At 35.8% G+C, this 27,684-nt stretch overlaps 1 protein-coding gene across 5 annotated transcripts in view; it reads right to left on the reverse strand.

Moving 5' to 3' along the window:
- Positions 1-27,684, reverse strand: part of VWA8 (von Willebrand factor A domain containing 8) — a 336,853-nt gene that overhangs the window by 296,397 nt on the left and 12,772 nt on the right. For 4 of the 5 annotated variants that reach the window (XR_012378777.1, XR_012378779.1, XM_073894490.1 and 1 more), the window contains exon 2: positions 26,804-26,881. Coding sequence is in view for 2 of the 5 variants with exons in the window: in XM_073894490.1 (XP_073750591.1) it covers positions 26,804-26,881 (78 nt within the window). In the remaining 3 variants the exon portion in view is untranslated. Of the gene's footprint in view, positions 1-4,925; positions 5,044-26,803; positions 26,882-27,684 lie in introns of those variants that run through there. The other variant, XM_073894491.1, reaches the window with a different exon arrangement.

Consider the following 27,684-nt stretch of genomic DNA (forward strand, 5'->3'; position numbering starts at 1 on the left):
AACAGGACAAAGTTTATGATCTCATAAAGAGTCACATAATCCCACATTTAAAAGCCTTTAAGAACATTTGAATCATCACCTATAAATGTCGCTAAAAAAATAAAAGTGACTTTCTAGGGTGATATAAGGCACTAGAATCATTACTTTATCACAATTTTATAGTCCAATGCTTTTGTTCTAATAAGGGGACATGATCAAATCATCCCAATTAATGATTCCCACAGTCTTAAAAATTGAAGAAAACTATAACTTAAGTAGGCAATAGGTTGTGAGATCTCCCAAACTTCACAATGAGAAGATTAAATGACTTAACATCTCCAAGTCTATTCTTCTACACCAACTCGGGAATAGAAGACTACCTCATTCCAATGCCCTTCTAAGTCTACTATTAAATCACCCATCAATCGGCTCATCTTCTGCCTAAGCATTTTATAAATGTTTGAATTAATATAATTAATTTGTGTTTGCTCATTTGTAAATCACCCAGTGACCCAGGAAGTGCATTCCTAGGTATCTAAGAAACACTCTTGCCCTTATACATCAGGAGACAGACGGAATACTCACAGAATGTTATTCAAAATAAAACTAAATATAGCAAAGAAAAAGAAAACTTACTCATTCTTAAAAAAATAAAAACACAACCGGAAACTGGAAATGGGTAAAATGCACATAAATGAATACTACATAACAACAAAAACAGAATGAACTACGACTACTTCCAATAATGTTTAACTCTTAAAATGTATTCAGTGAAAAAAATTAAGTCACAGAATAAATCTCACATGATACTATTTTGATAATGCTCAATAAACTAACAAATTGAATTCATTAGAAATCCATACAATGTAATAAAACAGTGCTTGAGAAGCAAAAAAGCAAGAGAACAATAAATTCAGGATAATGGATACCTGGGCAGGGAATGAGAGCGATTCTCATGGACAGCTTCAATGGTTTTTGGTAATATTCTAGTTCCTAAATTGGATATGGGTTATAGTGTTTCCTTTACTATTGTGTTTCATTTTACACATAAACACATACATATATCCTAAAAGTCCTTTATATGTACTAAATATATTCCATATTTTTTACACTTTGTTTAATCACCCAGCGAGGTCATAAAAGAATTCAAAGATCAAACTAAGAACACTTGCCAAGGCTAAAGCTGTGCTTCCCCCACCAACCCCAACAGCACAACTTTACAGGTGTAGTCTACCTCCTACTCCGCCCACAAAGCTAACATTTAACTACTGGAAAAAATAAAGATAAATTTCCGATTTCCTTTATCATGGAGAAATGATCAAGAACAAGGTTTGGGGGGCAGCCTGGTTGGTTTGTCATGTCACTGGGATCACACTAAAGCATCTTATAATTTCCCCAAACCAAGTGCCTCTATGTCTGAAAATCAGGAGACTCATCACCTAAGTGGAGGTGCTTGACTTCGCTCCTGATCGCTATGAATCCTCTACAACATGCACAGGGAGCATATTACCCCCAAGGGGGCAAAAACTGGTCCTTGGAAGAGGGGTTGAAAACAATTCTTAGATGTTACAATGGTCTGTTGCCCACTAAAGGGATACTGCACATAAAAGATAGATAGTAAATCTGCGGTATTAACATTTCATGAGATTGGAAAAAGACAATTGGGGGGTAAATGTCCTTAGACGAGCAATGATGAAAAACAGATTGAGAAACATTGCTCTAAGACCTAGACCTTTGAGAATCTACCAAGGAGTTTCAGGATGCTATGGAAGCAATTCACCTGGGACTGGAGATTCAACTTCATTTACAACTATCAAATGTCCACTTAAACTCTTTTCTTTCCTACTTCAGGCCTAAATTCATCTTTGTGATGTATAGTTTACTCCTTATTTCACGATGAGTCAGTCTGCTTGCTGTGTAAGGGTGACACAAGATAAGAATTAAGAAGCTCTAACTTCTCTATCATAAACTTACACAATGTTCCCTATCCCACAGATCTACTACCTCTTCTTATGCCAATATCAAATATATAATTAAAAACATAAACACTTTTGGGATTTTTTTTCCCTTATGTTTTCACAAATCTCAGCTTACTTTGGCCACAGGCTCTCTCTGCACTGTTCTTACAGTTTGGTGTCACTCCTTTGTATTTAGCTTTGGCAATGTGCCTGACCTTCCATTACCTGGACTTGACTCTTTAAAATATGACCATTTCCAAAGTTCTAGAAAGTAGAGCCAAGTAGGTCTCTTCAGCTTCCTCCCACTGTTTATTATTTATAACTATTTGTAACTGTTCATAATTACAGTCTCCATTTAGTTCTATTTAGTTCTATTCCATTTTGAATGCCTTGACCTTGGAACTATATACATTTTTAAGACTTTTTTTTAAAGCTGAAGGCAGCAGTTCCTAATCAAATGTGAGGTGTGCCCCTCATAAGTTGTCAGTTAAAGTGCTGAGGCTTAAGAATATATATATATTTTTTAGCAAACTCATGAAGAATCAATTAGACCTATAATTACAGAGCAGTTCATATACCATGTACTTAAGTAGGAGAGAAAGGCATAGAGTTATTTAAAGTGGGAACTGAGTATAATCCTGAGTATGCTCATAGGAGTCCTTTCACTCAGCATGATCCTCATGTGTTGAGAACCACTGGCCTAAAGCACATCTGACAATTCTCAGCAATCCCTTCCTTTACTCTTGCACTCAACAGTGGTTCTCATCTAGGGACAATACTGCCACCACTCTATGCCTGCCAGAAGGCATCTGGAAATGTCTGGGGGTACTTTTAGTTGTTGCAAAGCTTTGGGGGATGAGGGATAATCTGGTACACTATTGACATTTAGTGATGTTAAATACAATGTCCAAGATAGTCCCATCTGCCCAATATGTCAATGGCACCCTTGTTGAGAAATACAGTGTCTGAGGTTTTTTTTTTCCCCCAAGGTTTCTGTTGCTTGCATACCACTAATGGATTATTTCTAACTAGTCACAATTAAGCCCAGAGGAAGAGTTCCTCTTAGTTTCCCCTAGCTTCTGAAAGATGAAATTGTCAGGGAGGCAAGTCAGTAGCGAAGAAATTTTACCTTTAGATTGATCTGCTAGATGTCAGGATATCTAAGGCTCTCATCACCACATTTCAATTCTACCTAAGTTTCTTAATACATATAAGCAGCTTCTGAATCCTGTAGCTGGCTTTGTAGTCTATGCTATACTTTCAATAAGACTTCTTCTTTTCCTTTATTTTTTCCTTTTCCAATAAACAGTCATAAGAATAGCAATAATTTATTGCATCTTTTTCATGGGCCAGGTAAAAATACAAATGATTTTTCATACAGGATCTCTTTTAGGACTCACAACAACCCTAGGAGGTAGCAGACTATACTATGTCAGGATACAGAATCGGGCCAAACTGTTCAATTCCCAACTCTGCTGCCCAGTAGGTATGAAAACTTCATCAGTTATTTCAATTCTCTGTGCTCAGTTTCTCCATCTGTATAACAGATATAACAAATATACTTATTTATAAGGTTATTACGAGGATTAAATTAGGCACTTACAACAGTGTCTGGTAATAGTAAGTGCCATATAAGCATTCTTTAAATATTCATTACCTACGTTTCACGAAAACCAAAGTTCTTGAGGTGCTAGCATTTGTCCACAGTTGCTATGTGCATGAACCAGACTTAGACCTAAGCTTTTGAGTTCAAAGCTTGCACTCTAGCCATTATGTCCTACTGGGCCTCCAAAATCTTTTTAACAGGCTCTTTCTTCAGATCCAAGATTTTCCCTAGAAGTGTTCACCTCATGGGGCTCCACTGAATTTAATGGATTTGCTTTTCTGGCCATTAATTCTATTTCTTAGTTTTTGAGGATGCCAGTGATACCATGTTTTACTCCTTTTATTGAAATTCCCAACTCATTTTGTTGTTTACACTATGATATGAGAGGACCTGTTTCTCTAAAAAAAAAAAAAAAACTCCCATTTTTACTTAGTCATATTTTAGTTTAGTCTCTTTTGTCAAAGAAAATATTTAATTTGTCAGAAAACTGTATTAAACTACTGCGAGAAAGCATCATGTACTGCTGTGTGGTGTCTGTGTTGTATTTTATATTAATGCTCGAAACTAGTTGTATTTTTAGGATAGCCTCAAGAAAACATGAGTCATACTTAAAAGCATTCCAGAAATAGAAACAAGATGTAAGACTGTACATTACGAACATCTGCAAAACAAACTGCCAAACTGCCATGCATAACCTAATATAAACACAGCCCTGCGTGCACGAGAAAGCCCTGACTTCAATGTTTTCAGGCACAAGATGCTACCTTCCAGGAGTCCACATAATGATAAACTGATGTCAAAATAATACCAGAGAGCTTGATCCTATATTCTAACATTTCCTTCTCTACATAAAAATAAAACATCTGGTTCATGTTGGGCTGCATTCCTTATTCAATCCCTAGCCAATACTTGTTTCAAAAAAAAAAATGTGTACTATTTTTGCCCAGGCATATTCAAGGGTTTTAAAATAAGTCTATTAAAGGAATCCAAATTATAATTTTCTCCCTCCACAGACTTAAATTTGTCATACATGTAAAGATTAAAATTAAAATTTCAGAAAATTACACATAGCTCTAGTTTCAGTATAGTAAGTCCTTTAAAACTAGTGATATTTTGTAAGCATCCCAAGGGGCAACAATATAAGGAAAAAAAAAAAAGCCTTTGAAGCCAAACAGACCTAGTTGCGATTTCTCATCCTGTCCTTTATCAGTGTCCTTGGACAAAAATTCTGAATCTTCCGGGCTTAAGTTTTGTTATTTTCAAAAGAGCAGTAATAATACTTATCAAGTATGACTATTATGAGGATTACAGGTAAAGCTCCATGTCAAACCCCTCAGCCAGTGAGAAACACGAATGGAAGAATATTAAAGCCTTATCCTCACCTGCAAAATCCTCTACCTGGTGTGCGTCCTAGACAGCAGGCTGCACAGTGTGGACTCGGTGGTAATGAATGGGCTTCTGGGTTTATATTCAAATAACCTTCTGGACCTAGAGCCCACCCTGAAGAAATAAAGGAGAAAGGAACCCAACATTTACCACATCCCTGACTAGTAGAGCTTATGTTAGGTACTTCCTCATGGCATTTCATTGTTTTCACCATAGTCATCCTACAAAACAGTTCAGAAAGAATCTTGAGCCCAAGCCTGCCACACTGCCCTGCATTCACTCCTACCACATCACAATGAGGGATTTCAAAAGAATCACAATGAATCTCACTGCAAGTACATGTTCATTTACTAAAGTGTCACCTATCACATATCATTCTGTACTTAATATAATGGACGTCAAGGGAAAAAAACATATGGTGTGTTTAGAACTGAAGTCCACATCATTTACCACATGGGCTAAATGAACTAAGAAATCATTCACAGAGCTACGTTTGTTAAGGATCTACTATATAGGCTTAGCACCAGGAACACAAAAATAATACAATAAGGTCCTCCGAAGGTGTCAAAAGAAAACACTGCATATATATAAAGCCTCAGTTTATATAAAGCCACTCATCTATAATGTAGACTGATGAGTCTGATCCTTTAATAAAGCTGTAATCCAAATTAAATGAGAAGTACAATATTGGCTAGCACAGGACTCAGAATAGAGAAGCCATTCAATTTTTTTAAAACTGGAAAAACACAACAATATATTAAATAAATGGAAACATATCCATATACAATGATTAAAGGTCAAGCTGTTTATTTTTTGCGTAGAGATGTTAGAATAAGAGTATATATATATATATATATATATACATGCTTTTCTTGTATTTGCATAGAGAAATACAGAAAAGATACCCCTAAAACTAATAATATGGCAAATAATGTAAATGGAAACAGGGATGAAACAGATTTCTCAATGTGTACTCTTTTTTATTGTTTTGGTTTCTGAACCACATAAATGTATTATTTCTACAAAAAAAAAACTAAGTTACTTTAAGTCAAGTTTCAGAACACCCTTGAGACAGGAAAATTTGTATAATATAATGTTTTGTGAAAATGGTCACAAAATAGTACATATAGAATGTTTTCTTAAACGATGCATGTAAATAGTCATTTTTAAAAACACTGGGTACATTTATAAGATTCGACTCACACAAAGTATGTTCTCTGACCAAAATTAAATTAAATTGGAAATTAATAATAAAAAGATCGTTGGAAAATCTCCAAATATTTAGAAACTAAATAGCACACTTGTAAATACCACATGGGTCAAAGAAGAAATCAAAAGGGAAATTGCCAAGCACACTTAAACTAAATGAATGTATCAATTTATGGCATGCCACTAAAGCAGTATTTAGGGCTATTATATAGCACTAAATGCCTATATGGAGAAAAAGGAAGGATTTCAAATTAATGGCCTCAGCTTCTGCCTTAAGATACTAGAAAAGGAAGAGCAAGTGAAACCCAAAGAAATGAAATTTATACAAATCAGAGCTTAAATCAATGAAACAGAAAACAATTTTTAAAAATTAATGAAACCAAAAGCTCATTCTTTGAAGAAATCAATAAAATTGACAAATCAGGAAAGACTGATCAGGAAAGAGAGAAAACACAAATTACCAAAGTCAGGAATATGAGATAGGGGTTGACATGAAGTGCAGATACTTCAGATATTAAAAGGAGAATTAGTGAATATTGTAAAAATTTTTATGCCAATACATTCCACAACTTGGATAAAATGGACAAATTCCTTGAAAGACAAATTCCTTTAAAAAAGCAGTTGTTCTTGATCATGATCAAGGTCATGATCTTGCAGTCAAGGGATCCAGCCCCACCAAAGCTCCGCACTGAGTGTGGAGCCTGCTTAAGAGTCTCTCTTCCTCTGCCCCTCCCCTCCTCCCACCCACTCACATTCGCTCTCTTTCTCAAAAAAAAGTCAGCTGTTCCTTACCTAATACAAGAAAAGATAACTTCAATAACTATATCTAACAAAGAAATTGAATTAATTAAAAACCTTCCCACGAAGAAAACTCCAGGCCAAGATAGCTTCAAGGTGAAACCTACCAAACATTTAAGGAAAAATGCCAATTTTATAAAAATTCATTAAGAAAACGGGAAAGGTTGAAATACTTCCCAATTCATTCTATGAAACCAGCACTGCCTGAATACTAAAATCTGACAAAGACATCACAAGGAAGGTGTTATGGACTGAATGCGTTCCTCCAAAATTCACATGTTGAAATCCTAACTCCCAATATGATAGTATCAGGAGGTACAGCCTTTGGGAGGTGATTAAGAGCCCTCATGAATGGGATTAGAACCCTCATAAGAGAAGACACAGGAGCTTGCTCTGCCTCTCCATTCTTTTTGCCATGTGTGGATACAAGAAGTCAGTGGCTCACAACCCAGGAGAGGGCCTTGCCAGAACCCGACCATACTGGTGCCCTCATCCCAGACTTCGCCCTCAGAACTGTGGGGAATATATTTCAGGTTTTTTATAAGCTACCCAAACTATGATGCTTTGTTATAGCACCTGGATCTAGAACGAAAAGAAAGCTGCAGATCAATATCCTTCATAAATATAGACACAAAAATTCCAAACAAAATTCTCTCAAACTGAAACCAATAATATGTAAAAACAACACATTATAACCAAGTAGGATTTATTCTAGAAATGCAAAGTTGGCTTAACATTTAAAAAAAAACAATCAATATAATTCACCGTGTTAACAAGCTAAAAAAGAAAAACCACATTAACATGTCAAAGAACAGAGAAAAAACACCTGACAAAATAGAATATCACTTCCTGATTAAAATCTCTTAGCAATCCACAAACGGGAGAAAACTTCCTCAAACTTGATAAACAATGTATATGAAAAACCTATGCCTACCATACTTCAGGGTGAAAGGCAGAATGCTTTCCCCCAAGATCAGGAATAAGAATATTCTCTCCTCTCACCACTTCTATTCAACATTTACTGGAGGTATTAGAAAAAACAGTAAGGCAAAAACAAACAGAAAGCACCACCCAATTAAAAAGCAGCAGCATTACCTTTATTTATATATAACATGATTGTTTATACAGAAGCTGTGATGAAATCTACAAAACAAGCTCTATAATTAATAAGTGAGTTTAATAAGGTGCCAAGATATAAGATCAATATATAAAAATCAATTTTACTTCTATGTTGAAATTAAAAAACAATACCATTTACAATAACATCAAAAAATATGAAATACTTGAATGATGACTGACAAAATGTATGTAAGACCTGTATACTGAAAACAACAAAAGAGGCGCCTGTGTGGCTCAGTCATTTAAGCACCCAACTTTTGATTTCGGCTCAGGTCATGATCTCAGGATCCTGGGATGGAGCCCTGAGTTGGGCTCTGTGCGGGGCGTGGAGCCTTGCTTAAGCTTCTCTCTTTCCCTCTTACTGTGTCCCTTGCCCCCTCCCCACTCTCTCAAAGAGAAAAAACAACAACAAAACACTGCTGAGAGAAATTAAAGATCTAAACGAATGGAGAGATTCACCTTGTTCATGGGTTGGAAAATTCAATATTATTAAGATATTGAATCTATAGATTCAATGTAACCCCAATCAAAATCTCAGCAGGCTTTTTTTTGTGGAAACTGACAAGCTGATTCTAAAATCATATAGATACAAAGGACCCAGAATAGTCAAAACATCTTTGTAAAAGAACAAAGATGGAAGACTAATTAACATTACCTGATTTCAAAATTTATTGTGATACTAGAGTAATCAAGATAGTGAGACTTTGGTGTCAAGATAGAGATCAAAGGAACAGTCTAGAAATAGACTCACAATATATATGGACAACTGACTTCTGACAAAGGTACAAAGGCAATTCAGTGGAAAAAAGATAGTCTTTTCAGCAAACGGTGCTGAAACAATTACATATCTATATGCAAAACATGAACTTTGACCCATACCTTATATAAAATGACCTTTGACTCACACCATATACAAAAATTAACTTAACATAGACCTAAATATAAACTATGTATACAACCGTGAAGACATCTAGGAAAAAACAAGAAAAAAATCTTTGTGACCTTTGGTTAGACAAAGATTTCTTAGGTAGGACACCAAAACCACAAACCCTAAAAGTAAAAACTGATAAATCAGATTTCACTATGCCTGCTCTTCAAAAGACACAATTTAAAAAATTAAAAGACCGGGCGCCTGGGTGGCTCAGTCGTTAAGCGTCTGCCTTCGGCTCAGGTCATGATCCCAGGGTCCTGGGATAGAGCCCCACATCAGGCTCCCCGCTCAGCGGGAAGCCTGCTTCTCCCTCTCCCACTCCCCCTGCTTGTGTTCTCTCTCTCTCGCTGTCTCTCTCTCTCTCTCTCTGTTGAAAAATAAATAAAATCTTTTAAAAAAAAAATTAAAAGACCAAGTCACTGACTAAAAGGAAATATTTACAAATCTTATATCTGGTAAATTTCTTATAACCAGAATGTATGAAGAAATCTCAAAACTGGGGCACCTGGGTGGCTCAGTCAGTTAAGCATCTGCCTTCAGCTCAGGTCATGATCCCAGGGTTCTGGGATCAAGCCCCAGGACAGGCTCCCTGCTCAGTGGGGAGCCTGCTTCTCCCTCTCCTTCTGCAGCTTGTGCTTGCTTACTCTCTGTCAAATAATTAGATAAAATCATTAAAAAAAAAAATCTCAAAACTCAAAAGAACACAAACACCCCAATAAAAACATGGGCAAAGGTTGTGAACAGATACTTGTCAAAAATATACAGACGGCAAATAACCACATAAACAAATGTTCAACATCACTAGTCACTAGGAAACGCAAATTAAAATCACTATGAGATACTACTACATACCCGTTAGAATGGCTGAAATTAAAAAGACTGACCATACCAAGAGCTGGCAAAAATGCAGAAGAACTGAAACTCTTATACACTGCTGGTAGAAATGGAAAATGACACAACTACTTTGGAAAACAGAATGGCAGTGTCCTGAAAAGTTAAATATCTACTATGTGATACAGCCATTCCACTCCTAGGTATTTCCACAAGAAAAAAGAAAGTTATTATGTCCATATAAAGACTTACACATGAATGTTCAGAGCAGCTTTATTTCAAGAGCCTCAAAATAGTAACAGTGATGTCCATTAACAGATGAATGAACAAACCGTAATTACTCAGCAATAAAAAGTAATGAACTATTGAGACATGCAACATGAAAGAATCTCAAAATAATTATGCTAAGTGAGAGAAATCAGACAAAAATAGAGTATATATTATATGATTTCATTTATATAAAATTCTAGAAAATACAAATATATCCACAAAGCAGATCAGTGATTCCCAGAAAAATGGAGGAACCAGGGAACATTATAAAGGGGTACAAGTACACTTTTGGGGGTGATGAATTTATTTGATCAATATTTTGACTAGTGATGTTTCATGGTTACATACAGATGTCAAAACTTACGAAACTGAAAAAAAAAAACTTACGAAACTACATTGAAATATGTGAAATTTACTGTATGTAAATTATACTTAGTAACATTATGTTTAAAAGATTAGAATAACACATTAAAATGTTAACAGTGTTTATAATTAGACTTATAAATGATTTCAGTTTTATCCTTTTGTTTTTCAGTATTTTAGTATCCCAAGTTTTTTGTATTCATCACGTTTTACTTTTGTAATAGGAACAAAAAGTTATAGTTCTTTTGAAAAATCACATTGCAAAATAATAATAGCCATACTGGAAGTAGAGAATAACTGTGATACTGAGGGAAAGTAGTAATATGATGGGTAACACCTATTAGAATATTTTGACAAATTGATCACAATTTAACATCCAAAATTCAATTTGCAACTCAGCTTCTTACAAAGTTCTTATCATCCATAGCATATTGTTACATTATGATAATTTACTGAAGATACCTTTGTTGTCTTAGGGTAGCTAGTCATATTCATGACAAGACTACACCAACCAAAAACATAAAATGAAACCAAAGGAATGACCTTTAGTTATGAACACATCTCAGAAGAACCAAGAATTTTTAGGTCCTGTAAAATGAGTCCAAGTTCTTTAAACATAAAGCATGAACATTTATTTTTATGACTCAGGTCACAGAAAAAGCAGTTATAATAGATATATTCTTTAGAAAGATTCACTTGAAACATGAGGGTTTTATTAGCCATTTTTAAAGTTATAATCTAATACATGCTTACTCTAACAAAGAAAAAAATCCAAAAAAGTAAAAAGAAAAATGATCTCTCTTGACCCCTTCTATTTGCAGCCTCACTCCTAACCCAATGCCCTCAAAAAAACTCAAAGTTAAAAAAAAAAACCTGGAGTGTAGCCTTCCATACTTTTCTCTGTGTACAGAAAGACATAACACCTTGTGAAAGGTGTTCAAATTGTTAAAAACAAAAAACAAAAAACATAAAACAGTATCAGACTTTATATACTACCCTGAAGTCTGCAACATTTTTTGTCGGTCGCAATTTTTGCTTACCAATATGGCACGTACACCCTCAAGGTCCACAGATATAAATCTAACATTCTTTTTTAGCAGTTGCAGAAGTCCATAACATGGGTAAACAATAATTTATTCAACCATTCCTCTACTGATACACTCATTGCTTCTAGTTTTTGTCACTATCAGTTAACACCAAAATGCTGGAATACATATTGTGTACAAATATCCTTTATATACTGATTTTTTCCTTAATGAACATAACCTGACAAAGAAACTGCTACATCAAAAGGTATTTTATTTTATTTTTTTAAGATTTTATTTATTTGAGAGAGCAAGCATGTGCACGAGTGGGGGAAAGGGGCAGAGGGAGAAGGAGAAGCAGACTCCCCACTGAGTAGGGAGCCTGACACGGGGCTCAATCCCAGGACCCTGAGATCATGACCTAAGCTGAAGACAGACACTTAACAGACTAAGCCACCCAGGTGCCCCTATTTTTTTAATTTTAATAGCTACTACCATATTACTTTCCAAAGAAGCCATATCAACTCACACTTCTACCAGCAATGTATGACAACACCTTTTCCCTGCAATCTTGTAGGTACTGGACATTATAATACTTTTTGGTTTTTTTAGATTTATTTATTTGAGAGAGAGTGAGAGAAAGAGTGTGCATGCATGCAGGTGGAAGGGCAGAGGGAAGGGCAGAGGGAGAGAATCTTCAAGCAGACTTCCCTCTGAGTGTGGAGCTCCACACAGGGTTTGATCTCACAACCCATGAGATCATGACCCGAGCCAAAACCAAGAGTCCCACGCTCAACCAAGCCATCCAGGTGCCCCTATAATACTTCTTAATTTTGGCCCAGCTGATGCATGAAAATTGATATCTTATCGTATAATTTGTATCTCTCTAACTCTTAAGCAGGTTTAGAACATACCCATTTGGATTCCCTCTCCTGTGTCATGCCTATTTAAATCCTTTGCCTATTTTCTACCAGATGATATGGTGCTTCTCATCAATTTGCAAAATATATTTGTATATTAAGGGTATTAATCCTCTATCATATGTGTTAGATATCCATTAAAATGTGACTTTTAAGTTAAGGGTTTACTACTTGAATTCATTTTCTCTTTCAAACAATGTCGTCAGTAGTGGTTAAATTACCACATAGATCCAAAGAAGCCTATTTACACATTTCATAGTTCAAAAAGTGTACATCTGCAATGAAAGTTGCAGAAAGCAGCAACGGAAAATACAAAGCAACAAAATGCATCATAAAATGTTAAGTCGTCTTTAGTATGGTGCCTGGGGGAAAGAGGACTAAAGAAAATTTAGGCACTGAATAAAGACTGCTGTGGAGACTCTGGCGACTTCAGGCCATGTCACAGGGCTTTACAAGTTCATGCGACTCTTCCCTTTGAGGGCTCTTTTCTAGCTAAAGAAATCTCAAATGAAATCCTTTTCTCCAAGTAAATTCTCATGTAATGAGTAGCAGTTAGTGCACTATTGAAAATGAGGCTAATCTTAAGGATTGGAGGCCTTCCCCCTCAGATTGTTGTTCAAGCTCTGACTCTAGTCCATAAGTGAATCTTACTTAGTTAAAACCTTCCTGGAGGCCTTTTGAGTAAGCTTTGCCACTCATTCATCAAAACTGACAAGTAGCTGCAATGATTGTTCAACATTATCCAGACACAAAAATGACAGTTTTTCCATGCTATTCTGTTATTTACATGTTGATGAATTTCTCAAACCTCTTGAAATTTTTACAAGCATCCCCCTCCCCCAAAAAATCTTTCACATGGTTGCCTTTATGCCAAAATTCACCACTTTTAAAGCACATGTTGTAATTCTACAGAAAACCTTTGTGCCCTAACTGCTTGGATATGAGTTCAGTGTGTCCAGTAAACCTTAAATGACCTCACATATAATTGGCCCATGGACTGCAACAAGATTATGTAAGGAAGCAGAAATATAACTCCGAAGTCAACTTTAAAGGCATCTATTGAAAACCTGCTACCCTGGAGCATCACGTCATAAGGCAAACGCTGGAAGAAATACCAGCTTGATACAATACAGTTTAACTTCAAGAACAAAAACATGAAGGAACCCCTTTTCAACAGCTGACAATTTCATCTAAGCCTTGAGATGCGGTTTTCATACAAAAAGGCAAAAATCTTCAATTACCCACTTCAACACCTGCAGGGGAGAGACTACAGACTAAGATGATAAGTGGGAGTTATAACGGTTAAGGCAGGAGGTGACAAGACCCAGATAACAAAAAAACTGAAGAACAGTTCAACTCCTCTGTCCCGGCACTGGGCTAAATGCTGTGTCCAACACTGTTCAAGTGAAAAGCTGACAACCGACTATAAAACACAAGCATTCATTATCTCAGTCAAATGGCCAATGAATTAAGAAATTTTACTTTCATGAGATAATACTGCTTTCACGTGGTTTTAAATGGAATTTTAGACTTCCACTTGAGAATATTCCCAGTCTATAGCATCTCTGTCAGCTAATAGGATTTATACCACTTCCATTAAATAGATGTTAAATATGAATATGAGGGTTCATCTTTCAATACTGTGATTTTTATTTCTTCATTACCAAAAGACAATAGTTGATTTTCAGTGCTCTGAATAACTTGGGAAAAGACGGAAATAAAATAGCACCACCATGCCTCAACTATTTCAATATTTTTCAGTATTTTCAATATTTTCCACACTCTTAAGTTCCAAAAGAGTTATCTAACATACCGGTCTTCTTTTCATCCCCAGACTTATTCTGAAGTAGCCAGAAATACTGTGACAGACTATAAAAGAAAAATCAAACTGAAGTCAGGAAATCTGGGCTTTGCTACTAATTAATTAGTCTTCCAACCTCTTTCTTATGGTCCTACTTTCCTGGTTATGAAATGAGTTTCAGAGAGGACAGTAATTCCTAAAGTTCCTTTCCTTAACAAAAGTCTGTCATTTTATGTTTCATTTAAAAATCTTAAATATGCAAAAAGCAAAGAGCTAAACTGAAGCATAAATATGGGTAGGAAAGTAACAGGGTATCACACTTCATTCAACAAAACAGCATTTTCAAAATATTTTAAAAAGTAACTCCAAGGGACGCCTGGGTGGCTCAGTCATTAAGCATCTGCCTTCAGCTCAGGTCATGATCCCAGGGTCCTGGGGTCAAGCCCCACATTGGACTACCTGCTCAGCGGAAAGCCTGCTTCTCCCTCTCCCACTCCCCCTGCTTGTGTTCCCTCTCTCGCTGTGTCTCTGTCGAATAAATAAATAAATAAATCTTAAAAAAAAAAAAAAAGTAACTCCAAAAGAGGGGGGAAAAATTATCAAAGTTCTCATAACCAAAACTCATAATCTCCAATCAGTCATGTAATAGCAAGAGTGAAGCCAAACAACTATGACTTTCCCTGCTCGGAAATCGTCCCTGAGAGAGGAAGTAGTTCAAAGAATACAATATTTGAACCTAATATAGTAAGGAGATGCCCAAAAACATGTTTTATTAATAAATATATCTACCCCAATCAATATGTAGCAACCATATAATGTTTATGTGGATATGTGAGATATTGACTTATTAGCTCAGCCACTTTTCCTATTTCAAGTTAACCAAACTCCCAATAGTCTTTCCCTTACAAATGGGTGCTGTCACTCATACAAAAGACTAGTAGAGACAATGCTAATAATTTGCTACTGGGTAAAACATGCTACCATCATTTTGATATACGAACAATAATATATCTAGGGATACTTATATTATGAATATGGTAGGAACAATGATGAATGCACAGTAAGCCAGGGAATGCAAATTGAAGTCTATACACCATCAACTGCTTTCAATATAAACTCTTTTCTGATAAATTTCAAAGGGTAAGCTACTAACAACCAAACACAAAAGAAGTGAAAAATTTTGATTGTATAAGAGATGTATGAAAACAGCAACAGAAATTCAAAGTATGTTAAACCAGAAAATGTTGAGGGTTTTTCTTGGTCTGCTTTTCTGGGGTTTTTTGGTGACAATATATTTGAGTCTTGCTGTATTTAAAAACAGATATCTTTTGGGGTGCCTGGGTGGCTCAGTCATTAAGCGTCTGCCTTCAGCTCAGGTCATGATCCCAGGGTCCTGGGATTGAGCCCCGCACTGGGTTCCCTGCTCAGCAGGAAGTCTGCTTCTCCCTCTCCCACTCCCCCTGCTTGTGTTCCCTCTCTTGCTGTGTCTCTGTCAAATAAATAAATAAAATCTTTAAAAAATAAAAAAAATAAAAACAGATACCTTTTACACATGGAACTTGATCTAAGCCAACTACTGCTATATTGCTCCCCAGTCATTTGCAAAATATGGAAATATATTCATTCAAAGCATATGTTTGTAAGTCTTAAAACTGATATTATTACTAGGCTCCCTTGAATCCTTAAAGCTGGTATACATTCTCTCACTTAATAAGATCCCCATCCCCCAATTGATTAAGCATCTGTGGGTTAAAATATTTTAGCAGATCCTCAATAGGAGAGAGATGGTACCATCTTAGTTGTTAAAAGAAGGGAAGGATAGTGCTATCCCCGGCTGAGAGCAGTCAGGCAATGACTATGCTTCCTATCTAGGTGAGGCTTGAAAGGCCAACATTCTTTCCACATTATAAACACGTGATGCTTTATCTTTGAAAAAAAAACTGAAGCTTTTTTGAAGAGCCTACCACCACATGTACTCCTGGAAACAACCTAAGAGCAAATTCGAAATCAAATCTAGAGAAGATGTATTCCAGATTCATTTTTTATTTATTTTATTTTTTAGAGAGAGAGAAAGTGGGGGAGAGGGAGGGGTAGAATCCCAAGCAGGCTCTACGTCCAACATGGAGCCCAATGGAGGGCTCAATCTCATGACCCTGAGATCATGACCTGAGCCAAAATCAAAAGTTGGAGGCTTAACTGACTGAGCCACCCAGGCACCCCTCCAGATTCATTTTTTTAAAAGTAAGACTGAGTGAAGACAAAAACATTTTTAGCATATCTCTTAAGCAGAATCATAGCAGCCCTTAGTATTAACCATATTCAACAGTGTTACAAGCATGGGATAATGGGAAGTAAGAAGGAACAGAATCAGAAGACTGAGGAAATGGTTGTGTCAGGGACTCAAATTTATTGAGCACTATGTGCCAGGTATTATCCTATTCATTTCACATAGGCTATCTGATTCAATCCTTACAATCTATCATCCATAAGGTTGAAATGATTGTTCCCACACTGGCAAGGAAATCAGAGCAGTTAAATGACTACAGAAATTCACACATCTAAAAAGAAGAAGGAGGAGGAGATGAAGAAGACGAAGACAAAGATGAAGAAGAAGTAGAGGAAGAAAAGAAAAAGAAATTCCTATCTAGGAAATAACACAGACAAAATCTTAAACATAATCCTCCCCCTCCAAATAGCTGTTTCCATATAGAACCCAAATTATATAACAGTTTTCCCACTGCCTGTTATTCCTCACTTCTGAAGTTCGTTATAAAAGTTATTAGCTACATTGGTAATAAAAAAAGATCCAGAAAGCAGGAAAAAAAAAAATGAGTGTTTTCAATTATCATGTAAGATGTTATAAATCTATTTCGTTAAGTCTTCTCTAGGTAAATATAAAAACTTGTTAAAGATTTAAGTCCCCAGTCTCACCCCCAGAATAGATTACCTATCAATACAATAATACGATTAGGCATAACCATTAAATAATGAATACTACAAATAAATGTTCCTGACTCCCACTTCTAGTTAGGATGAAGAGAATTGAAGAGAATTTTACTGTCAACCTAACAACCAGAACTAGGCAGTTGATCTGTAAAAATCAGTTTCTTAAAACCTACCACACAGCTAAGAATACAAAGAAACCTGAATGAACTAAATTCTAGAGAGTAATGAGCATTTTCAAAGAGAGAAGAGACCCACAGCTAATAAACATCCCTGGCAGAATGGTAGGGGGAGGAAGAATCCGCCATAGGTGTATCAGGAGAAGCAGTTGAACTTTTAGCAAACTTACAATGGCCACACACAAGCTGACATGATGAACTAATCTACTGAAAAGTCTCAGCCATAGAGAGAATCTGCACCTACCCACTAACTCTTCCTCATTGGCCTTCACTGAGTGCACAGGGATACACACTAAAAATGAGACACAGGGCAAGAACTGAGAGGTATTCTTCCTGAAGCATACTGGACCTTTTGTTAATACAAGGCAACAACCCACTGAAGGCTGGGGGTGGGACAGAGGAAGCAACAGAAATCCCTTCAAGGCACTTCACGACTTTATACCGTATAAGGGAGCAGTTTTCATGGACCGTGTTAGGGCAGAAGAGCTGAGATAAATGCCTCTTTGGCACTCTTGGCCTTCACTGATATGGCCTCTGGAGGCTGGAGGCAGGGCAACAGCATAAAGAGAGATCTGGGTTGGAGAAAGCAGAATACAGGAGTAAATGGCAAAACTCCCCAGCAATCCAAAGATAGAGCCATAACGCAGAGACTAGCCATGGTTTGTAGAGCTGGAAATTCAGCTATAAAGCATAAAAAAAGCTCTGGAATCTCACCAGAATTCACATGCTGAACATTACTAAGAAAAAGTCCTGATCTCTTCCTCAATACCTTTGAAGGTAGAGATAAGTGGAATCTAACTAATCTACAGAAAGGCCAGTCCCAGCTCAAGCACGTATTAGTTTGACTCAGCCTTCCTCCTTCGGTGGCACCCCCTCCACAAACACGGGACTTAGCAGATGAAGAGGCATGCCCTTTTCTGGGGGTAAATATCATTTACTTCAGTCTCTACTGTTCTTTTATACACAATGTCTGGCACACAATAAAATATTATGACACAAACAGAGAAGCAAGAAAATGTGATCCATGTTCAAAAATCAATAAAAGAAGTTCTAAAAATGGCCTAGATGCTGGAATTATTAGACCATGAAAAATATGTTAAAATATCTAGTGCAAAAGAAGGACAACATGAATGTATTCAAGCATGAGAGACTGAAAATATAAAGAAAAACTGAATGGATGTAGAAATGAAAAATGTACTAACAGAAATTAATGAATCATCAGATGAGATGAAACTAAGACTGTACAAAGCTGAAAAGAAAATCAATTAACTTAATTATGGCCAAGAATTTTCCAAAATTGATTAAAGTTATTAACCCAGAAGGGCACCTGGGTGGCTCAGTCATTAAATGTCTGCCTTCGGCTCAGGTCATGATCCCAGGGTCCTGGGATCAAGCCCCACATCGGGCTCCCTGCTCTGCAGGAAGCCTGCTTCTCCCTCTCCCACTCCCCCTGCTTGTGTTCCCTCTCTCGCTGTGTCTCTCTCTGTCAAAAAAATAAATAAAATCTTTAAAAAAATAAAAAATAAAGTTATTAACCCAGAGACTCAAGGAACTGAGAGAAATACAAGATAAATTCAAAGAACACAACTATGTACATCAAAGCCAAACTTTTAGTTTAAAAAGGAGATAAAAAGAAAAATTGTAATGTAGACAGAGAAAAAGGACAAATAACAACTACGAGTACAACAAAAATGACAGGTGACTTTTTATTAGAAACAATAGAAAACAGAAGACAATAAAATGATATCTTTACAGTACTAACAAAACAAAACAGAATAAAAAACTGGCAGTCCATATCCAGTGAGGGGGGAAAGCAAAATAAAAACACATGTTAGGATAGACAACAGATGAGGGTCACCTGGCTGGTTCAGTCAGAAGAGCATGTAACTCTTGATCTCGGGGTTGTGAGTTTGAGCCCCACATTGGGTGTGGAGCTTACTTAAAAAAAAAAGAGGGGTGCCTGGGTGGCTCAGTTGGTTAAGCAACCAACTCTTGATTTACCTCGAGTTGTGATCTCAGGGTGGTGAGATCTAGTCCAGTCCAGCTCTGTGCTCAGCAGTGAGTCTGCTGAGATTCTCTTTCTCTTTTCCTCTGCCCCAGACCCTGCTCATGCTCACTCTCTCTTCTCAAAATAAATGAGTAAAATCTTTAAAAACAAACAAACAAAACAAAAAACAAAAAACCAGATGAGAGAATTCCTATCACAAGGCTATTAAAAAAAGGTGCTAAGATAGTAGGAAGGGAAAAATGAAGAGGGGAAATCGGAGGGGGAGACGAACCATGAGAGACTATGGACTCTGAGAAACAAACTGAAGGTTCTAGAGGGGAGGGGGGTGGGGGGGGGGGGATGGGTATTAAAGAGGGCACATACTGCATGGAGCACTGGGTGTTATACGCAGACAATGAATCATGGAACACTACATCAAAAACTAATGATGTAATGAATGGTGATTAACATAACATAACAAAATAAAATAAATTAAAAAAATACAGGAGAAAAAAGTGCTAAAAGAAACTCTTCTGGCTGAAGAGAAATGCTTTCAGATGGATATCTGAATCTGCAGGAAGAAATGAAAAGCAGCATAAAACATTAAAATATGGGTAAATATTAAAAACTTTAAAAATCGGGGTGCCTGGGTGGCTCAGTCGGTTAAGCGTCTGCCTTCGGCTCAGGTCGTGATCCCAGGGTCCTGGGATAGAGTCCCACGTCAGGCTCCCTGCTTGGCGGGAGCCTGCTTCTCCCTCTCCTACTGGCTTATGCTCTCTCTCGCTAGCTCTGTCACTATCTGTCTCTTTCAAATAAATAAATAAAATCTTTAAAAAAAAAAAAAAACAACTTTAAAAATCATCTCCATTTTATATATATATATTTAATTTAAAATTCCATTAATTGCCTAAAGTAAAAAAATAACAAAATTGTGGCATTTTAGTATATACAGAATTAAAATATATGATAGCAAGACTACCAAGGTTATGAGAGGTAAATAAAAGAATAGTGTTGAAAAGTTACCACATTGTTCCTAAAAGAGATCTATTATTGGAAAGTAGACTATGATGAGTTGAAGATGTATATTATAATCCCTAGAGCATCACTGTTCAATAGAGTACCCACTAGTCACATGTTGCTATTTAAATTTGAGTTTAAATTAACTTAAAATTAAATAAAATCTAAAATTATTTTCCTTGTTGACTGCACTGGTCACACTTTGAATGGTTAATCACCACATGTGGCTAGTGCCTGCTATATTGGGCAGCACAAATAAAGGACATATCCATCACTTCAGAAAGCTCTATTGAACCAAACTACACTAGAAAAAGAGGCATAACTAGAAAGCCAATGAAAGAGACAAAATGGAATATATTATCTCTGAAAAGAAGATGATAAAAGATGTATATAAAAATATAAAGAGGACAAAGAGCAAAAAAAAATCAAGATGGTCTACATAAACACATCTACATCAATAATTATATTAAATATAAAAGGGTTGAACATTCCAAATCAAAGAAAGAGCTTGTCAGAATGGATAAATAAGCTGTTCATAAGACACAATTAAAATATAAAGGCACAGACCAGATGAAAGTAAAAGAATGAAAAAGAGCATACCATACAAACACTTAGCACAAGAAAGATGGTGTGGTTTACATTACTATCGGACAAAATAAACTTTAAGGAAAAAAACTGTTACCAGATGACAGCATTGCATAATAATAAAAGGGACCGTTCATAAAGAGGACATAACATTATAAATGTGTATATACCTATTAGAGAGGTTTGAGATACACAAAATAAAAATTAATAGACTAAAGGGCAAAAAAACTACAATCTACAGTCATAACAGAGGTTTTAATACCACTTTATCAGCAGCTGATTGAAGAGGTAGATAAAATCAACAAAAACATAAAGGACTTGAACAATATTGTCAACACTGACCTAATTAATATTTATAGACTACAACACCCAATAACAGCAGAACACTAATTCTTTTCAAAGTTTACATGAAACACTCACCAAGAGAGCCCTTATGCTGATTGTTAAGTCTCAATAATTATAATTTCAAAGAACTGAAACTCTACAGAATATGTTCTCTGACCATAATAGTATTAAATTAGAAATCAATAACTGTAAGATAAAGAAAAACCAAATACTGGAAATGAAGCAAACATACCTCTAAATAACCCCTGAGCAAAAAAAAAAATCTGTGATTTTTAGGAATATCTTGAATGGAATAATAATGAAAACTTAACAAATTAATATCTGTGAGGCAGGGCTAAAGCACAATTTAGATGGAAATTTACAGCTTTGGACAACTAAATCAGGAAAAAAGGGGCAAAAACAATAATCTGAACCTCTACCTTAAATAGACAAAGAATAGGAACCAAAGTAAATAAAAGTAAGGAAGTAGTAAAAGAGTGGAAATCAGTGAAATAACAAATGGACAAACAACAGAGAAAAATCAACAATGAAAAGCTATTTTTTTTAAGTTAGTATCATTGATAAACCCCTAGAGAAAGAAAAAAAACCCACATTTCCAATATTAGGAATAAAAGAGGGAATAGCAATACAGACTCTACAGATATTTAAAGCATAATAAAGGCTACATTACAAAAGAAAAAGTCAATAAATTTTAAAACTGAGATGAAATGGACCTATCCCTTTAAAATAAAACAGAACTATAAAGTTCTTAGAAAAAAATACAGACCATCTTCACAACCTCAACGTAGGCAAAGATTTCTAAGACATAATAAAGCACTAACCATAATAAAAGATAAACTGTATGTAATCAAAACTCCTGCCAACTAAAAGATACCACTGAGAAAATGGTTAGACAGGGGAGAGACTGAAAAAATATTCATAATACATATATATATGACAAAGGCCTTGTGTCTAGAGTATATGAAGAACTTTTACAAATCAACAATAAAAAGGCAAAATCCGTTTTTAAATAAGGAAAATATTTTAACAGATACAGCACAAAAGATATACAAATATCCAATAAGCATAGGAAAATACCTTGAACATCACTCCTCATCAGGGACATAGAGATTAAAACCACAATGAGGGACGTGCACTACTGGAGGACATGCACTACTGGATAGCCGGGCAAGGACCTCTGAAAATCCACTCACCCAGGAAGGCAATGGCAACACTGACAAAAATGATCAAAATTAAGTTTTTCAGAACTCTAGAAATTAATAAGAGACTTCCAACAAACTGACAAGCATTTATCCAAGAAAAATGGGTGAACCTTAGTATGAACTGTAAGTTTTGTGGTCTGTTAACTTGCCGTGTTCCCATGTCTTTCCCCAGCTCTGTGGTAATCGTGAATTACCACTACAACCACTGAAGGGGACGGAACAGGGATACAGTTTCCTAACCATCCCAGCCCTAGAAAACTATCCCTACTTGACTTCTCTAACAGCTCCCTGAAAAACTCCTTTTTTAGAATTTGACTTCATTTGACCCACTCAGAGCTCCCAGTGTGCAAATAACACTACCCCAGGGTGTTTGTCAAAAAAATAAAAAAATAAAAAAATAAATCAACAACTGTTTAACATCACAGCTGTGCGAGGCACCAAAACCAGTTGGAGCTAACAAAACCAGTTGGAGCATCCAAAAAGATGACCAAAACACAAACAAACAACTTAAAAGGAAAAACTGGGAATAAGATGTCCAAAGGAAGGCTTGAAAAACTACAGTGTATGTCTAGGAATCTAGAAAGCCATGCACATGTCTGGGAAAGTTCCGAGAAGGGCCTAATGGCTCACCTCTGGCTGACACTGAAGCTTTGCACAAGCAGTAAGACATACTTATAAGCTGCCTCTGGAGCTTCATTGGAAATCATGTCCAACATGCACACACAGGCCCTGGTCAAAAACTAGAACAGATTTGTCTGAGGCATTTAAGAAATCTCTGTCCCATTACTGGCAGGCCAGTAAGCTAAGTGAGCAGAAACTTCAGTGGCTGCACATGACAAAGAGTACAGATTTCAGAAAAACAGTCTACATACGTCATTAAACAAACAACTGGAGCCAAACCAAACCCTAGGCGAGGAGGGGAAGCTGATGTCCAGAGTAGTCACATTATACTATTTAATAGGTTTACTTTTCAAAAAAAAAAAAAAAAAAAAGGTAAGAAACACAAAGAAACAGGAAAGTATAGCATACACAAAAGAAAAAAAGCAGTCAATAAAACTATCTTTGAGGAAGCCAGACACTGAACTTAGTAGAAAATACTTTAAATTAGCTTTTATAAATATGTTCAAGAATCCAAACAAACCATGTCTAAAAACTTAAAGTATGACAACAATATCTCACTAGAAAATATCAATAAAGAAATAGAAATTATAAAAAAGATTCAAATAGAAATTCTAAAGTCAAAAACTACAAAAAGTGAAATGAAAAAAATCATTAAAGGGCCTCAACAACAGACATGAGCGGGCAGAATAATCAGCAAACTTGAATTTAGTAGATGAAATTATCCAGTCTAAGAAACAGAAAGAAAAAAGAATGAAGAAAAATTAACAGGCCCTCAGAAACCTATGGTACAACCATCTAGTATATTAACACACACACAGTGGGAGTCCCAGAAAGACAGAGAGGAGGGAAGAAATGATAATGATGTTTACAAAAGAACTCCCCCAAATTAACGGAAAACATTAGAATGCACATCCAAGAAGCTCAACAAACTCCAAATAAGTAAAACTCAAAGAGACTGCACTGAGACACATCAAGTCAAACTATCAAAAGACAAAGATAAATGGACTATCTTGAGAGCAAAGACAAGTGGTTCATCATTAGAAAGGATTCTTGATAAAATTAATAACTGATTTCTCATCAGAAACTATGGAGGCCAGAGGCAATAAGATGACATATTCAAAGTGCTGGGAAAAAAACTTATCAGCCAAGTCATATTAAGAAATTTCCAGATAACCAAAACTGAGAGAATTCATCACTAGATCTGCCCTACAAGAAATACTAAAAAGAGTCCGTCCTTCAAGCTGAAGTGAATGCACATGAGACAGTAACTCAAATATACACAAAGACACAAAGAATACTAGTAAAGGTCACTCACTACATATGAAAATATAAAGACAGTACAAACATTTTTATTTGTAATTCTTTCCTTCTCCTGATTTAAAAGACAACTTCATATAGTGATAATTATGAAGTTGTGATGACAGATTTTAATGTATAAAGATACATTTTGTATGACAATAACACAAAGGAAGCAGAAGGGAAGAAAGCTGTATTAGAGCAAAGTTTTTGTTACACAACTGAAATTAAGTTATTATTAATAGGTACAAGTTTGTTTCAAGCTTAATTGTTAATTGTAGTGCCTAGAGTGACCACTAAGAAAATAACTAAAAAATATATAGTAAAAGAAAAGTGAGACAGAGTGGAGAGGACAGATAGCAGAGCCATTTGGGAGGTGGAGTCACTGGAAACTTATATTAGATGAAAGGGAGATATTTTCCCTCAAGGAGCACATTTTCCCTCAAGGAGCACACCTTCCCTCAAGGAGCAGGTGTCTAGTGGAAGAATCTAAAGAGTGAACAAAACATTATCTATTTTGTGTCCAATGACTGGAAATAGGGAAGGAGAGTAACAGGAGATGGGGCTGAGACTAGATCATGAAAGGTAAAGAGTGACCTTGGTTCCTAAGGTATGAGGAGTCATTTAAGGAATTTTGAGAAAAGAAGTGACATGATTTTGAGCAAACAAGTGACTGTGAGTCATTAGGGAAATGCAAATCACCACAAGATACCACTTCATACTGATGGAAGATGGCTATAATAAAAAGACAGGCAGTAATAAAGTGTTGGTGAAGATGTGGAGAAACTGGAAGCCTCAGACATTGGGGGGGGAATGTAAAACGGGGCAGCCTCTGTGGAGAACAGTTTGATAACTCCTCAAAATGTGAAACATAGAGTTACCCTCTGACCTAGCAACTCCACTCCTAGGTACATACCCAAGAAAACCGAAAACATATGTCTGTCCAAAAACTTACATGAATATCCATGTAACAGGATCATTTGTAACAACCCAAAAGGAGAAACAAACCAAATGTCCATCAACTGATGACTGGATAAGCAAAAATTGGTAGAGCCATACAATGGAATATTATTTAGTCCTAAGAGGAATCCAGTAGTGATACATGCTACAACATGGATAAACCATGGAAACATATAAGTGAAAAAAGTCAGACACAAAGGCCACGTATAGTATGATCTCATCTATATGAAATATTGAGAGTAGGCAAATCTACAGAAACAGAAAACATATTAGTGACTGCCAAAGGCTGGGGGTGGGGTAGGGTGTGTACAGTTGTCGGAGAACGAAACAAGGAGTGACTGTTAATGGGTACGAGGTTTCTTTTTGGTATGATGAAAATGTTCTAAAGTTAGATGGGATATGGTTGCATAACTCTGTAAATATATAAAAAACCACTGAGTTGTACACTTTAAAAAGGTAAATTTTTTTAAAAAGATAAATTTTATGGTATACTAATTATATCTCAATAAAGCTGCTATAAAACAAAAACCATGACAAGTTACTATTTCACACCTAGTAGAATGAGTAAAATCGAAAAGACTAGAAAGTCCAATGTTGGCAGGAATATAGAACATCACTGTTGGTCAAAGGGTAAAATAGCACAACTACCTTGGAGAATTGTTTGACAGTGTCTTATAAAAGTTAAACAGCCATCCGTCCTACGACACATCAATTCAACTCCTAGTTATTTATTCAAGAGAAGTGAAAAGTTATGACTACAAGACTTGTACAGGAATATTCATAGCACCTTATTCATAACAGTCTAAAAATGGAAACCCTCCAAATGTCTATCAACAGAACAGGTAAAAAAAGTGTGTATATTTATACAATGTAATACTACTCAGCAATTAAAAACAAACTGATAAGTATGGGAACATGGATGAATTTCAAAATCATCATCTTGATAGAAAGAAGCCAAATACACACCCAGAAAAACTATACTATATGATTCTATTTATAGAAAGCTAAAGAACAGGCAAACCTAATCCATCATGGTAGAAAAAAAAGAACACTGGTTTCCAGGGCAGAGCAGAGGGGAAGGGGCACAGAAGAATATTCAGAGGTAATGAAAGTAATCTTGGTGGTTATACAAGTTTATAAAATTGTCAAAACTAATCAAAATGAATACTTAAGATCTGTGCATTTTATTATATTTTATCCCAATTTAAAAAAGAAAGAATAGTACATGAAAAAATAAATGTTTTACTGAAATATTCAAGGGTGAAGTGGTAGGATGTCGCAGATAGGTTTTAAATACTCCAGAAGAAAAATGGGAATCAGTTAAAAGAAGACTGACATACATTGATAAATGTTCAAGTTGAATGATAAGTACATCATGTTTATACTATTTTTTCTAGTTTTGCATATGTTTGAAAATCCCCATAATGAAAAGTTAAAAGTTATTCATTCAAAAATAAATGACTATTTCTTACTGTAGTTCTGTGGCACAAGTTCTGGGCTCTTAGGAGTTTTCAACTTGTAGGATACATCTCCAATATTAACTGTATCGCCTAAAAAGAGAACAAGGAAATACACCATTACAAGAGACAAAACCACGCACTATGCCTTTCCCAACAATGACTGTCCTGCCCTACAGAGAAGGACTTTATAGAAATGCACCCACATCTGCCTGTGTTCGGCTGCATAGACACACCTGTCTATGTCAACCACTATGCTCTAAAACTTGTAACCAAAGTATAAGTTATATAATGGAAAAGGGAAGCATTGGTGAAATATACATTTTAAATGCTACATTAGCAAAAAAAAAAAAAAAGAAAAGTGAAGTACAACAGAATTTTATTATTTTCTCATTAATGGCAATTTTCTCATTAATAGCAATACTAATAAAGTCAACAACAATACAGAAGGATGCATTTTGTTTAAGATCAACCAAAGCATCCATAAGGTGGCATCTTTACTACAAGTTACAACCTTTTTACATCCATCCTTATAGGTTCTTATTTTTACTACATACAACTTCAAGTTCTCTAGCAACATAATCCAAAAATGCAGTATTTCTAGGAAAGCCCCAGCCTATATGCAAAAATTCCTACACGAAACAAGCAAAACAGGCAAAAGTTCCCACTTCTACATGGTTCTAATTTTAAGTAACATTAATTTCTGGCTGATCTTCTAAAGTGCAGGACTAACCCAAACACTTTCTGCTTCGCTCTCTCCCACAGCAAAATAGACATACTGATCCCATCTGCACCTGGGACTTCATTTATAAAGGGCTGGCTCAAGGACACTTAGAAAAAGTAGCTGTGTAAAACACAACTTTCAACATCGCCAGTTCTGAGCTACTTCGGTATCC

Source organism: Callorhinus ursinus, unplaced genomic scaffold (assembly GCF_003265705.2).
Source record: "Callorhinus ursinus isolate GAN/ISIS: 27379988/994484 unplaced genomic scaffold, GSC_fseal_2.0 scaffold7, whole genome shotgun sequence".
NCBI lineage: Eukaryota > Metazoa > Chordata > Mammalia > Carnivora > Otariidae > Callorhinus > Callorhinus ursinus.